Source organism: Palaemon carinicauda, chromosome 21 (assembly GCF_036898095.1).
Source record: "Palaemon carinicauda isolate YSFRI2023 chromosome 21, ASM3689809v2, whole genome shotgun sequence".
Taxonomy (NCBI): Eukaryota; Metazoa; Arthropoda; class Malacostraca; order Decapoda; family Palaemonidae; genus Palaemon; species Palaemon carinicauda.
Window position 1 is genome coordinate 52,582,726 of NC_090745.1, and position 15,313 is coordinate 52,598,038.

At 37.4% G+C, this 15,313-nt stretch overlaps 1 protein-coding gene across 1 annotated transcript in view; it reads left to right on the forward strand.

Moving 5' to 3' along the window:
• The window catches only part of Deaf1 (deformed epidermal autoregulatory factor 1), a 451,852-nt gene that overhangs the window by 140,981 nt on the left and 295,558 nt on the right, over nucleotides 1-15,313 (forward strand). The window contains exon 2 of the mRNA XM_068345007.1: nucleotides 2,128-2,289. Within this exon, the coding sequence (XP_068201108.1) occupies nucleotides 2,128-2,289 (162 nt within the window). The remainder of the gene's footprint in view (nucleotides 1-2,127; nucleotides 2,290-15,313) is intronic.

Here is a 15,313-nt window from a genome sequence, read left to right on the forward strand (position 1 = left end):
TCACCCACGAGGCTAACGCTTGTAGAAAAGCATGTACTGCTTGCTAAAACAAAAGCAAGGAGGTATGTTAAAATGCAAGTGAAACGAGTCACGTTGAGCAAAAACCAATTCAGCTAAGTAATTACTAATTAGAAGATAGTTGAAGTAGGACTAAGATACTCACCCACAACTCTAACGCTTGTAGAAAAGCATATTCCGCTTGCCAAAACAGGAGCAAGGAGATATGATAAATTGCATGTGAAGTGAGTCATGTTGAGCAAAGACCAATTAAGCTAATTGATTACTAATTAGATGGTTGAAGTAGGACTAAAATACTCACACACGAGGGTAACACCTGTAGAAAAGCATATACTGCTTACCAAAATGGAAGCAACGAGGATGTTAAATTGAAAGGGAAGTGAGTCACGTTAAGCAAACACCAATTGAGCTAAATAAGTACTAATTAGATAGTTGCAGTAGGACTAAAATACCCACGAAGTTAACGATTGTAGAAAAGCATATACCGATTGCCAAACCTGGAGCAAGGAGATATGTTAAAATGTAAGTGAAGCTAGTGACGTTGAGCAAAGACCAATGCAGCTAAGTGATTATTAATTAGATAGTGGAAGTAGGACTAAAATACTCGCCTACGAGGCTAACGCTTGAAGAAAAGCATGTACCGCTTGCTAAAACAGGAGCAAGAAGATATGTTAAATTGCAAGTGAAGAGACTCACGTTGAACAAAGACAAATTGAGCTAAGTTATTACTAATTAGATAGTTGAATTAGGACTAAAATACTCAGCCACGAGGCTAACACTTGTAGAAAACCATGTACCGCTTGCCAAAACAGGAGCAATGACATATGGTTAATTGCAGGGGAAGCAAGCCACGTAGAGCAAAGACCATTCGGGTTAAGTTGTTAATTAAACAATTAAAATAACCATCTAGCTAACTTACTAAGAAAGGCAAAAAATAAATGTTTGCATAAATTGCTACAATAACCAGTTAACTTCCCTCAAGGTTGAAATGTTTCCACACACTGTCTGTTCGACTATTTTTCGTATCTACAATTTGTCTGTCCTACTACCATTAGTTGGAGGCCAATTTCAAGTTCTACAGATATACTGCAGAGAGAGGAAAAAAAGTTTTTTTTCTAATTTGGGCTCATAAAGTTGGCCCTTCTGAATTAATAGCATTTTGTTTTTGAAAGGTAAGTGTCATGGAAATAATTAATAATACCTCTCAAAGCTAATTCATGTAAACAAATCTTATTAATTTTTACCAAAATAGGATGTGATCTCGATTAACCTTCTCGTACTACACCTTTAAATTTATTTTTTTTTCTCTAACTTTAACCTAGCAAATAGTTCATTATTGTCATCCCTATTTTTATTGCATGTGCACTCACTTTTGCTCATAATGTTTCAAGTTACAGTATATTTCTCATTAGTATTTTTATTCCATCCAGTCCTTTTAACAAGATCCTTGATTACAGTGTTAAATCATATTCACAACCATCATCTTCACCTCAAAATATATTTTACAATTTATATATCCTCTAGATTTTCCAGAATCTCTCTCTCTCTCTCTCTCTCTCTCTCTCTCTCTCTCTCTCTCTCTCTCTCTCTCTCTCTCTCTCTCTCTCTGGATCTGACAATGATTATCACCCTTTTTTTCTGATGTATTTGGGTCTCAACCATGAATTTTTTCTCTTTATAATCCATTCCGTGTCTAAGGTCTTTATGCAGGAGCCACAAAGTCAATCCTACATTGTGTGTTCTTCCCTTCCATTTTTTCATACATTGATTATAAAATTGTTCTATTATCACAGACCAAGCTGCATATATTTTTCATCACGAGTGTCACAATTACAAACTTTTCAAACCACAAAATTAGATTCTTTCTTGGAATATTCTTAGCTCATTAGTTATACAGATATTATGTAGTATTCAAAACACTTACATTGATTTAATTGATATTTTGCATTACTATGGATACTTAGAAATAGAATATCTTGTATGTACATGCGTAGCAATATTATGAATACTAAAATAAAAAACACAACTGAATATTCATTGTAACCATTAGGGATTTATGAAAGATGATGTACAGTAGATGGCTGTGAAATTTTGGTTTCATCTTTTCAGGTGGGTCATTCGTCGTGTTCTTCAAGTATCAGCAGTAGCTCAGTTACAACATCCATAACATCATCACCCTCATTAGAAGAAGGGAAAATAATTTCTACTTTCCAAATAGAACAGGATTGGAGGGAGGCTGCTCAAGAACCGTCACTTACAGTCAGTTGTAAGGTTAGTTAGTGATGATTTATGTAGGCTATGTAAAGTATAGAACTAAAATGCGCATTTGAATCTAAATTTCACAGGAGTGAAGAACAAAAGTAAAGACTAGATAAAGCCCTAGTAAAACTTGTGTAGAACCACAAAACATATATATCAAAACCGTGAAAAAAAGAGTTGAAGATTGAATTATATTAATAAGGTATTAAGTCTTAATAAGTTCACACATCATAAAAAGTTAAGGGCTTTCTCTCATGGTGCAGAATAGAGTTCACCATTGTTGAATTTTATATCAAGCTAGTTTTTTTTTTACTATAAGGCTACTAGACCAATGTTTTTAAAAAGAGATTTAAATTTTTCAATGCTATACAAACCTAAATTCTTTGAATACTAGTTACTCCGGTGAATTACCATTAAATGTTAACAAGTTATTTAGATGACGATAGACTGGGGGAAGGATATGGTGCTGTCAGAAGCATGAAACTTCTAACCTTTGGCTCAGTGAGGAATCAGAGGAATGGTTGAGGGGAGAAGCTCTACTTGAAGAGCTCAGGTCTGTATAGGTATGCAAATACAAGCGAGTTAAAATTTGCTATTTGTTCCCACACAAAAACAAACCTTACATCCTCTAATCAAGAGACTCTCTAGAAATGTTTTCCTTTCTGGATTCGTGAGGGTGCAGTGAAGGTAATTCCGCTGAAATAGGTCTGTTATTCAGAGGATAATCTATGACTTACCCAAAAGGCCTCATCATTTTCCCCAACTTCCCAAAGACCACCTTGATCTGTCTCAAGGTGACCGTGATAATCCGTGATTCATTCACGACTTACATCTCAGGTTTTATACTGATAGTTTATGGTTCTGTAGCTGACTTTCTTGTTTTTAGAAAGCACGTGTGATAAGGAATAACATTAATTCAAGGTATACTAGAAAAAAGTGAGGTTGTTATCTGTTAACAGTATTGAGGAAATGGTAGGGAAGGAGGTAGGATCACAATTTGGTTTGGCATACAGAGACTAAAACAGTTAATGTTTCCTTTAACAGTCAGTGGACAGATAAGTTAGCATCAACCATTCAGTTCAGTTGCTCTACAAGTCATGCTCAAATGCTAGCAAATATCTCGGAGAACGAAATCTACCTGAATTGAGTAACTGGAAAGCAACTTCCTAGTTCATTTCTCTAATCAATGATTAGTTTGATATCTTGAACTCAAATAATTAATATGGTGATATACCATTGAGAAATGGATTTGGGAGGGAAATTGATAAACAAACAGATATTCTTGGCGAAGTCATGTAGGTAATGATTGCAGTAAAGGTCAAATCTCCCAGGACAAGATTTGGTTGTAAATTCCAAAAAGGAGTAATTTAATCAAGCTAGTCAACGATAGGTTTGTTCAATATGCTGAAATTATGCACACCAGCAAATATATCATGGCTCAGCGATTGAATTATGATTGTTTGGGACATTTTTTCGGGATGCATTAGACAAATTAATGTACCGCATGATCAATACAGTTCAAATATAGACTAAGATCATTGTTCTTAGGAAAATACGTTTCACTCATTAGTGACATTAGTGATAAAAGAAACACGAATCCTGGTAACGGTCATGATAGGAAGATTAGTACCTCAGTTTATGAAGATTAATCAAAGGAAAGAGTGATATCCTTGCTTGAGTTTGTCGAGTATCTTGTATAGAAACTTGTATTTGGAAATTGAGGGGGAGGAAAGCTTAAACGTAGAAAAAATGTAGGACCAAAGAAAGATTTAAAAAAAACTGCCACATCAGTCATGGAAGAAGAAGCCCTGTAGTATATTGTAAGTTATATAGAAAAGATATTTCGCAAAAAATTCCCCATTCAGGGAACTAAGTGGAAATGATTTTGGATACGGAAAAGAAAGTGGGGAATAGAGGTGAATTATATGTGCCATCTATAGAATTTGTCTTTCAATTAGTGCTGTTGCGAGATGTGTCCAACCCAATTTATGGAACGTCTCTCAAAGAAGGAGGAAATTCATTGAACACGTTATCTAATGAGCTCAAATAATCGGGAATCGATGACCCAGAAGTAAGATTTTTATTTTGCCAAAATATTTATTTTCTTTAGGTGTATTGTAAAGACAAACTAAAGGTAGAAAACTCTAGGGAAAATGGGAAAGAATAAAACAACTTGCAATATTGTAAATAAGTAGTGTATGTAATGTTCTCGTGTGAAAGTGTGTTTGTTTATCTTAATCCTCTTGCATCCAAAGTTTTCATAGGACTTCAGTTAATTCATGCCATATTCTTTCCTGTGCCATCTTTCTGAACCCAACCCAATTCTCAGATCCAACCTCCGTTCACATTGTCATTAGCCATGTTTCTCTTGGTCTACCACGTCCTCTCATGCCCAGCGGCTTCCTTTCAGTTACATCTTGGACTAACCCAAACTCCCTTCTTAGAATATGCCCAAACCATCTCCATCTTAATAATCTAACTATATTGCTCACGTTGGGCACTCATACCACCTCATGATTTGCTTTATTTGTTATATGCTGCTGCCCTTTAATTCCCAAAATCCTTCTCAATACTTAATCCTCGAAGTTAATATTAATATTACATGTGAAAGGTCTATTTTGATTTTGATGGGAACTGATATTCGATTTGACCTTCAAACTGTATTTAGCATGGTCATTTCTTGTTCTGCCCTCCATATTCTCTCCTTGATTTCTGTAACTAGCAGTACATTGCTAGAAATGATGGTTCCTGATTCATGAAGGGTTTTGAGTTGGGTAATATCACTTCTCCGATAAGGCAGTTCATCTGATCTGAATCTACATGACCTAAGTCTTTCAGTGGTTGATCATCAATCCAACCTTTCTCCCCTTCAGTACTAACCCATCAATCATTAACTGCATTTCAGCCTTTATAGAGGTTAGAACTATATTACCATAATATTCTAGGTCATATATTATCTGGTCTCCTTTTCATTGTATACAATTATTCATTCCTTGCATTACCTTGTTCATAACACAATCAATCACTACAGTATAATAAACAGTAGAGGGGACAGTATTTCACCTTGTAGTAGTCTAGTCTTGACTTCAAGTGCATCTGTAAGAATACCATCAACCATAACCCTCCTGATGTAGACCCAAATGATATTTTTCCTTTTTTTTTATAAGACAGCAGGTTTCTTAGCTCCAAAGCTGTCTGTTATTTTGTGCAATTCAGCAAAATGTGTTTCTTTGATACTTGTTGGAGAATTGGTAATGTTACTCCATTATGTAAATCTGTTTGTGGCAGTAATCAGCTGATTACTGCCAAATTTCCATAACTCTCATATTATCTAAAGTTTGAAAGTCTTTTGGCAAAACATCTGAATAGGTTTGATGAAGGTAATTATCTGTTCCCTAGTTTGCAATATGACTTTCGTAAAGGCCTTAGAGCACGTGATGCCCTTCTCATAATCTCCAATTCTATACAGAAATCCCTTGATTGTGAGCAGGAAGTTCGTATGATTGGCCTTGATTTTAGTGCTGCCTTTGACTGTGTTAATCACGAGCCCTTGTTTTCAAACTCAAACAGTTAGGAGTGTGTGGGTCGTTTCTTAGCATCGTTATTGAATTTTTAAGCAATCAATCGCAAAGATTTGTTGTTGATGGGCACCATAATGAGTATAGGAATGTGACATCTGGTGTTCCTCAGCGTAGTGTTCTTGGGTCATTAGTTTCCATTCTATATACACATGTGGTTTTGCCTAGAAAGCAAGCAAGTTAGCATATGCAGAGGATGGTACTCTTTTTGCCTCAATTCCATTTTTTGAATGTAGATCTGGAGTTACTGAATCCCTTAATAGAGATCTAGCTAAAATTAGTGCATGGTGCAAATTATGGGGGATGAAGTTGAATTCTAACAAAACTCAAAGTATGATTGTAAGTAGATCGAGGACTGGCTCCTCAACATCCAGATCTCAGCATTAATAATGCTTCATTAACTCTGTATGACTCTTAAACTTTTAGGTGTGATTCTCGATGGCTAATTTACTTTTGAGAAGCACATTAGGTCTGTCTCTTCTTCAATTGCACAAAAGATTGGCTTATTGAGAAAGTCTCAAGATTTTTGGTAATCAATCTATTGTGAAGAAGTGTTTTAATTCTTTCATTCTACCTTGTTTTGAGTATTGTTCTCCTTTCTGGTCTTCGTATGCCGATTCTTAATTTGTTGGACAGGAACTTACGGTCTAGATATTAATCTCTGGTACTGTTATTCAATAAGGTCTTCTGCATGTTGCATAAAATTTTTCATAATCCTGACCATCCTTCACATTCACATCTTCCTGGACAGCACCATCCTGTTCGTAATACTAGGTATGCAGTTAATTGTAATAGTCAGGCATTCTTCATTATGAGACTAAATACTACCCAATATTTTAGAAGTTTTATTCCAGCTTTGACCAAGTTGCGGAATGATCTTCCCAATCGGGTAGTTGAATCAGTAGAACTTCAAAATTTCAAACTTGCAGCAAATGTATTTATGCTGAACGGGCTGACACAAGTCTCTATATTTTATATATGAAAGATGTTATAATGTTGTTACAGTTCTTAAAATATTTTATTTTAATCGTTCATTACTTCTCTTTTACTTTTTTATTTCCTTATTTCCTTACCTCACATGAGTATTTTTCCCTTTCGGAACTCTTGGGTTTATATCATCCTGCTTTTCCAAGTAGGGTTATAGCTTAGCTAGTAATAATAATGATAATGATATGCTTATGAGGGTTTTCAAGAAATCACTGGTAAGAAGAGGAAGAGAGGCGAGTTACCTGTTGGAAATAAAAATGGAAAATTTCTAACTAAGGAATCTGAAATCGGAGCTAGATGGAAAGAAGATCTTAAAGAGACATTGAATATGTAACCCCCACTAAACAAGGAGGGTATCCTTGAGGCCGAGCATTATTTTCAATTAGATGCAAGTGACATTAGATTCGAACACCTATAAGTTAAGAGGAATGGATGGTATTACACATTGTTGAAGGCTGATGAGATTCAATTTTGTTCAATTTATTCAATCATATGTGGCGAGATGAAGTTGCACTTATTAATGGAAAAAGAAAGGAATTATTGTTAGAATACTAGAGAAGGGAGATTTGGTAGACTATGGGCATTGGCAAGGGTTTACATTGTCAGCATTAGGTATAAAGCTTTCTTCAAGGTTATATTGAATAGAATTCAAGCTGTTATAGATAGAATACTTTGAAAAGAGCAAGCAGGTTTCAGAAAGGGCAGAGAAGGACCATCAAAGTTTTATTCTAAGACATATCTAAACAGTGTAATGAACTAAAATCACCTCTTGTTTTATGTTTTGTGAATTTTGAGAAAGCATTTGATAGTATTTCGGATGCACCATGGGATACCAGAAATTATTGTGTTTTTAGGATAATTTCTTTTATATCTTATACTGTGAAGAATTTTCTTCACTACTCTTCTTCTTCACAGTTTATACATAGACATTGTTGTTGTTCGTGATGTCATGGCAGGGAAAAATGTGAGTGATGGTTCTTCCATAAGCGAGTGTCTCAAGATAAATACTTTTGTGTTCATTTTGTATTCATTATTTTACCTTAAGTATTTAGGTACTTTAAATCCCTCAATTACAACTCAAGTCTGCTAGTCTTGGAGGTATGGTTGTCCACACACGTAAGCCTGACTTGCTAAATTACATTTTAGATTAATTTTTTTTTTTATGCCAGATGTTTAGAGTTAGGGCTATCTTTGTCCCCTGGAGTTGCAAGATTTCTCCTTGTATTCTAGATATGTGCATTGCTTAAAACTCACAAGTGTTTCAAGTCTGTCCTAAATGAGAGTTGGTACCTCAAGATCACTGGCCTACGTATTGAGATGCGGTTTTTTTTGGGAAGGAAGGCGGACGCGGACGCGGCTGACATGAACTCGACCTCACAAAGTTACAGGCCATGGTACTAGGTGGAAATGCAGAGCCAGGGTCAATAGGGCCCCAACCTTGTGCTCCCACTCTCCCCCACTAGCCTGTCCCCTTGCACAATAACGGACCCAGATTCCACAAAGGACAAGGACAAGCAGATACCTTGTGTTAGTGAGAAAGCAGCTAGTTCCACAGAAACCTCTGTTCCAGTCTAGAGGCGAGTTGGAAGGGGCCATTGGCTCCGCTAAACAAGTGCTGTAGGCCTAGTGAAGCAAAACTGAAGACCGCCACTCTCAGGACACGGGCGCCCACGTTAGACAAAATCTTGTGAGTTCAATTAATGGCCATTCCCCCTTTAGATAAGCTTCTATTTGTCTCATAAGTTATATAGGTAACTGGCATTACACCTTTCGGGCTGCGTGCATGGAAATTAATGTACTTTTAATTTTTGGTCTGTTGGTAATTGCTTGAGGTCACTGACCACATGTTGGGATCTCACAGCAGCCTACCGCACAAGTTGTTTATCAGAAGATTTTTATTTTATTTATTCCGTTTGAGGGTTAATCCCACGAGTTAATTCCGTTTAATATTTTCAATATTTTATGTTGTAAACTCTGATTCTCTTTTCACTTATTAATTTTGCCATGTGAATAAATCATAATTGAGTTACTGATTCTCTTTTCACTTATTAATCTTGCTATGTGAATAAATCATTACTGAGTTACTCCGATTCCCTTTTTTGATGTAATAAATTATTTGGAATAGATTACAAACTTTGGTGTCTTTAACCCCATTATTTGAATTTTACCAAATTATACTATAGGACGGGTCAGAAGCACCCGGGATGTTGAGAGTAACCCACTGTAGATATAGGTAAGTTGGTATCAGCGAGTGTACGCTCTTTAACTTAGTGCTTTGAAGGTGAAGATCCCCATTTAACTTTACTTTATACTTTTGTACTCCACTGCTCCCATTTTTGTTATTGTCTCTAATTACTTAACGAAAGATTCCTGTCCAGCATCTCACTGGGGCCCCTGGGACGGAGCCGAAACAGAGCCTAAGAGTGCAGATGGCTATAGACCTGAAAAAGCTAGAGTAGGCCATTAAATTACTTTTATTTTCACTTGTGGAGTTCTACGGCCTCTGGACAGTACACAGTACAATATCCTTTTTGTATTTAAGAGTGACGGTTAGCGAAATGCGTCAGTAAAGTTTGTGCTCCGAGTGTAAGTGCTTCTTATTCTCCCCTGTTGATCTTTGAGTAACTGACGTAGGGAGACTTTCCTGGACTAACGAAGTTCCCACTCAAACACTTAATAAAAATAATTCTCCACATATACTGCATATCTTGATTTTTCGTCTGTATTTTTACCTATTTCCATATCCTTGAAGTCTGTGGGAAATGATTCCAGAAAAGCCTCCCCACTTTGATTTCCGGACCCGGGCCTGATGGAATAGAGCCTCAACACTCTTGCACACAACAAACCTAAGAACCACAACGAACATGGTTTCCCAACCATACACACGTTCATGTTTAAAGAAATATCGGGACTGTCATCCCCGGTATCCCCTTGGTGTTCAGACAATGCTCAGTGCAAAGATTAGTAAATCCTAATCAAGTAGGGTTGGACAAATTACTTTAACAAGAGACAGTGATGCAAAATGTGTTAGGGTAGTGGTACTGTGAAAGTTAAGCGTCCCAAAGGCTACCAAGAGGCAATACTATAAAACAATACAAGAGGGGATTGGCACTGATAAGTTTACTTCTGACACAGATATAAAATTCATCTTGGTCATTTTTCATTTAGAACCGCGAGGTCGGTAATTTCATCGTATATTCAATGACTGACCTTACACAATTAAAACAATAGGACTCATTGTCTCGTATTATAATAATAAATAATAAACCTCTGCTTGTAAGCACTTTAGGCTTACAATACATAACTTCAAACTTATGCTACATTAGGTGTGAGTTAAAAGCAGTATATAAGTTTAACCTAAGAATGGTACTTATTTACATAAAGCATTACAGGAATTTTCACCTAAGCTACCTAACAGAAATTTGAATTACTAGTGAACAAATGACATATGGACAAAATGCTTTAATAAAACGTTAATGGCAAAAAAGAGTTGATTGAACCAGCCTTGCAATCAAAGTAAAAATGCTGAAAACCATAACACAAAAGTACAATTGAACACATTTAATACGTTCCTCTTAAACAAAAATCAAAATCAAACAAGAGCAAGTTATAGTTCTTTTTCAAGGACCTCAAAGTCTTAATAATTATGCACACGAAGTTAGAAACTGGGTGGGCCTGCTGATCGTGACCAGATGCAGGACCCTGTACTTCTGGTCATTAAAAAGAGACCATTCATGGAACTTCTGGTCTCAAAGTGAGGCAGGTCACTCAGCAAAAAAATAAATGACCTATTGCGACCAAGTCATGTCTCGGAGCTGTGGGGCCTTGGGTCGTATCAACTGGGTGAATGGTTCTCTTTCATGTTTTAATTTTTCTCGTAGGTGCTGAATAGGGCTTAATAAGTACAAGGGCTCTAGGGGAAAGTAATTACAAAAAATCTTACAGTCTGGCATAAAATGTTGAAAACATACAAAAGAATTAATCGCCGTTCATCGCCTTTTACATATAAAAATCCCAGCTAAATATACGTATAAATATGTGCAAAGATGTACATAATTACAAGCTAAAACTAATGAGTTATGACAATTAATGAGTACTAAAAGACAAACCAATAGGTTTAAATATCTTATGTTACATGAGCATGTGTGAACAGAACGCATCCTGACCCATCTGCAATGTGCATCGTCAAAATGCACATATCGGAGCTCAAGAGGCTGAAAAAATATTATCTAAAGAGGAGGGAAGAGATGAAAGGTATGACAGTATATGGGAGTGATGAATATGTCAGCTGAAATGAATAATAAAGGTATAAGTAATGAATAATAAAGGTATAACAAATGGAGGTTACAAAGGAAACAGAGGAAAACTGTGGTGCGCAAAGCTCAGGGAATAACATATGAAAAATAAAAATTGGAATAAGAGGAATAATTAAGATAGAGGATGGAAAGAATTTCCTCTCCTTGCCAAATAAGAGCGAGAGATAAGGGGATCAGCTTAATGAGAGTGAGTGGCTGATGGAAGCATTTCTACTAATCTACAGCCCTTTCTGAAACATGGCACGGGCTTTATCGGCCGCGACCATATGAGGTAGAGGGCACAGGTTCAGGTCTAGAAAGCGGGATGGCTTGATCAAGAGAATTGTCCTCTTGAGAGCTATGAGGGCCCTCTGACGGAGGATCTCAAACCTGGGAGGCTGTGAGTACCCCATCAGGATTACCTTGTTCCATTTCAGTGATATAGGGACCTGTGACATTTATCACTATGGGGATAAGACGATTAATGGAACACACATATATTCCGTTAGAGTAGAGGTGCGTAACTTCACAGATCTAATATGACCATCTTGACCAGGGTAGGTTTCAAGAATACGGGCCATGGGATAATCTTCATGGCTAACTTGGTCCAAAATTAACAAATATATGATTAATTTTTATGTGGTGTTCATGAAGGGAATTGAAATAATCCTGAGTCCATCTTTTTAGAAACACTTGTAACATGTTCATAAATTTTTGGTAACTAGCTGGGAGGCTATTTCATTCCCTATACATAGGGTCATTGAGGTCAGTCATACGGACCTGGGGAGCAAGTGAGGGAGTTTGACCATAAAGCAGATGACTCGGGCTTAAGGTGTTGTCAGTAATGTCATTAACATTTAAATGAAAGAGGGGTTTATCATTGATGACACATTCAGCTTCTTGTACCATAGTGAAAAATTCATTATAGGTAAGGTGAGAGTGATATATGGCTTTCCTTAAATTAGGTTTGATGATGCCTACCAGCTTTTCATAAAAACCGCCCTGCCAAGGGAAACGAGGAGTGATCAATTTCCAGATAAGGTTATAGGAGGATTTAAACCCGTCAATTACTGGGTGATACAGTACATGAGTTCAGTAAGAAGGGCTTGATCTGCTTGGAAAGTGAAAGCATTATCTAAGACAAAACAATGTGGCATACCAAATTGAGCAGGAAATCTCCGTACCGCTTGCACGAACTCAATGACTGTTAATGAAGTGGTGACATCTAGAGCCAAGGCTCTGATTGCTGTGCCAGTGAAAATTTATATATAAACAAAATTTACTGGTGAATTATATACTTGAAAGGCTCTAGTGAAATCCAAACCAGTTATTTGGAAGGGCACTCTTCAGGTGAGGCGATTGGGGTGGTACTGGTCTAGAGGAGGCATAGGGTAAGGGGATGCTTGAACTTTCTTGCAATGGATGTATTAAGTCAAGATTTTCTTGATTTGGTAACGCATCTGGGGAATCCAAAATTATTATGCAATTGAACGAGAAGTGTTGAGGTGTTACAGTGTAGCAAGCGTTCTTGCCTGTGTCTAACAATGATCGTCCAAAGGCCGCAATGATATTCCAGCAAAATGGGGTCTACATAATCTAATTCCACGGGGGTGTTACTGGGACGGGAACTAGCTTTTAGAAGACCTTGATTATCCAGATAAGGTTTACGTTGACCGATGAAAGTGCGTTTGTCAGAACTGGGGCGGACATCTTCACTTTGTACCTGTTTAAGAATGTTAGGATAACTTAGGACTTGGGAATATTTCAACTTGACTGCTAAGGGTGGAAGGTTGAATTTATTAGTTAGATTAGGGCAACATTGCAACAAGGGTTGTATCCAATGGGGTATCAAATGAAGGGGTACTGTGTAGCACTTGGTCGCATCGTCTAGGGAACTATAGTGATCAAATAGTCGTAATTCAGGAGCAAGCCAAGTAGGGCACGCACATATCACAGGGTTAATAGAGAACTTGCCTTGGTCTGGGTAATCTGAAGAGTCAGTGAGCCAAAGAGGACCTTGTAGCCAAATTTTGTTCCTAAGAATATGTCTAACAGCAACACTGTGTGATGCCAGATGAGCGGGATTACTATTAGTAGGACGTGCCTTAGGTTAAGATTACAAGTTACTTTAGTATTGATTATTTCCTCCACACGATTCAGATGTAAGGGGAATTACTTTTAGAGTTATGGACCCATTGGGGGGCAGTTGAAGTGTTGAACCAAACAGTGATGGAATTGTACATGCCAGTACATAGTTCTAACAAGTGTTTGGCTAAACGTCATCCAAGTAAGAATGTGGTTAACTCACGCTTAGGAATAGTTAAACTCTCATCTACTTTCAACATGCATTTACGGGTGAATCGGGCTTTAGCTGTAAGGAGGTGAGAATTGCTTTTCTGGGTTACTACGTAAGCAGCTATTCCGAACGCTTAGATGGATTCGTAAAAATGTGCAACGAAAGCTGACTGCCATGAACGCATGCTTGGATGGATTCGTAAAAATGTGCAACGAAGGTTTACTGCCATCATTTGCATTACGAGGGACTTTAATTTGTTCAAGACCTCTGTAGTTTGTAAGGATGTCATTTAGTTCTTGAACTTGATCAGGGTCAATAGGGGTGTCCCAGACTCCCAGCCCTTGTCAGCCATCCAATTTTTAAATGAAGAGCTTACCTAATATTGTGACAAGAGAGATAAGACCAATAGGGTCATTGGTGGAAGAAAACAAGGACATGTCTTGAATTTTAGTAATTATGTGGGAATGGCGTGTCATCTCTAATTCAGGAGGTAATTTAATATTCAAGGTGTCATTGACCGATCCCATTCAAGACCAAGGTAATCATGAGCACCTATCTCTCTGAAATCACCGTTAAATAGTCCATTTCGCTAACAGCAGGCTAGCTTTTAACATAATTGCCTTGATGAGGGGCTTTTCTCTCAGGGTGCCTTTGAGGTAGATATGACAGCGTTGAAAGCTATCAATATAAAAACTGGTTTTGAGCGTTGATGTCAGCCTACTGGAATGGCTGTCCAAATGATGTTGGATAATTTGGTTAAGCAAGTAGGGGCTCGATGTGGCGCCAAACAAAACAACTATATCAACAAAATTTGTCATCATGGGATCCTCAAAGAAAAGGAAGCGACAAATATCTCCCTGCTCCGGGTTGATCTCTATATGAAGGAATGCCTTGGAAATATCCGCAGTTAAACCAAAGGGCTTCTCTCAGAACATTAAAATCAGCTATTGAATCTTAGAAACAAGATTGGTCCCTGTGTACAGAGAATCGTTCAAAGAAAGAGAATTTGGGTATTGAAAACAATACACATAGGAGTGGTGATTGAATTCTCAATCACTGGATGATGGGGACAAGTAGTGTACCTGTCCATCAACATGGGTGTCCAAGGGGATAGGTTGGATAAAATCTTCAAGATATTCATCCAGAATCCTCTGGTAATTGGCCAAAAATTGGGGGTGCTTGGATATTTTAACTGACATGAGTTGGGCAAAGGCTCTGGTATAGTTTGAGGAGGGACGTTCAAAATGGCTGAAAGGTTCTTTACTGATAACATTGGTGTCAAATTTCCAAAGGTTTTCAAGAGGTGGGTTTATTGTTACAAGTGAGTCAATATTGGTGTGGTTAAGGGTAATGGAGTGTGCGTTAAATTCTTTAGGACCTATCTCCGGATGCGACCAATCAGGTAATGGTCCCCATACCATGTAACCAGTAGGAGTGCAAAATAGGTTTACACCATCAATATTAATACTATTTTTGAATATTCTTGGGAGATAATCAGCACCGTGAATGATCTCAATACCAGCAGCATTATTGTCAGAACGATCATCCGCAAAGCGAACACCTTTAGCTGTCAGGGTATGGACATCATGGCTGTAACCAGGCGTATTGATGCTTTTACCTATGTTGGCACTAACAGTGGCCATTTCCGTCTACTTATTTTCAAAGTGTCTTAAACTGGATTGGAACTATTTGGAGCTTCACCACAATTAAACGAGTTAAGCAGAAACACTATCTGTCCAACAGATTCAAGATTTGGTGAGTTAACAACTTTTGGGTGCACAAAAATACTCTGCACACCACAATCTAGAAAACTCTTGTGGAGTGTTTAAATTTACCGGAGACTGATTCGCCAGTGAAGGTCGGTAATGCAACTGGGGGGA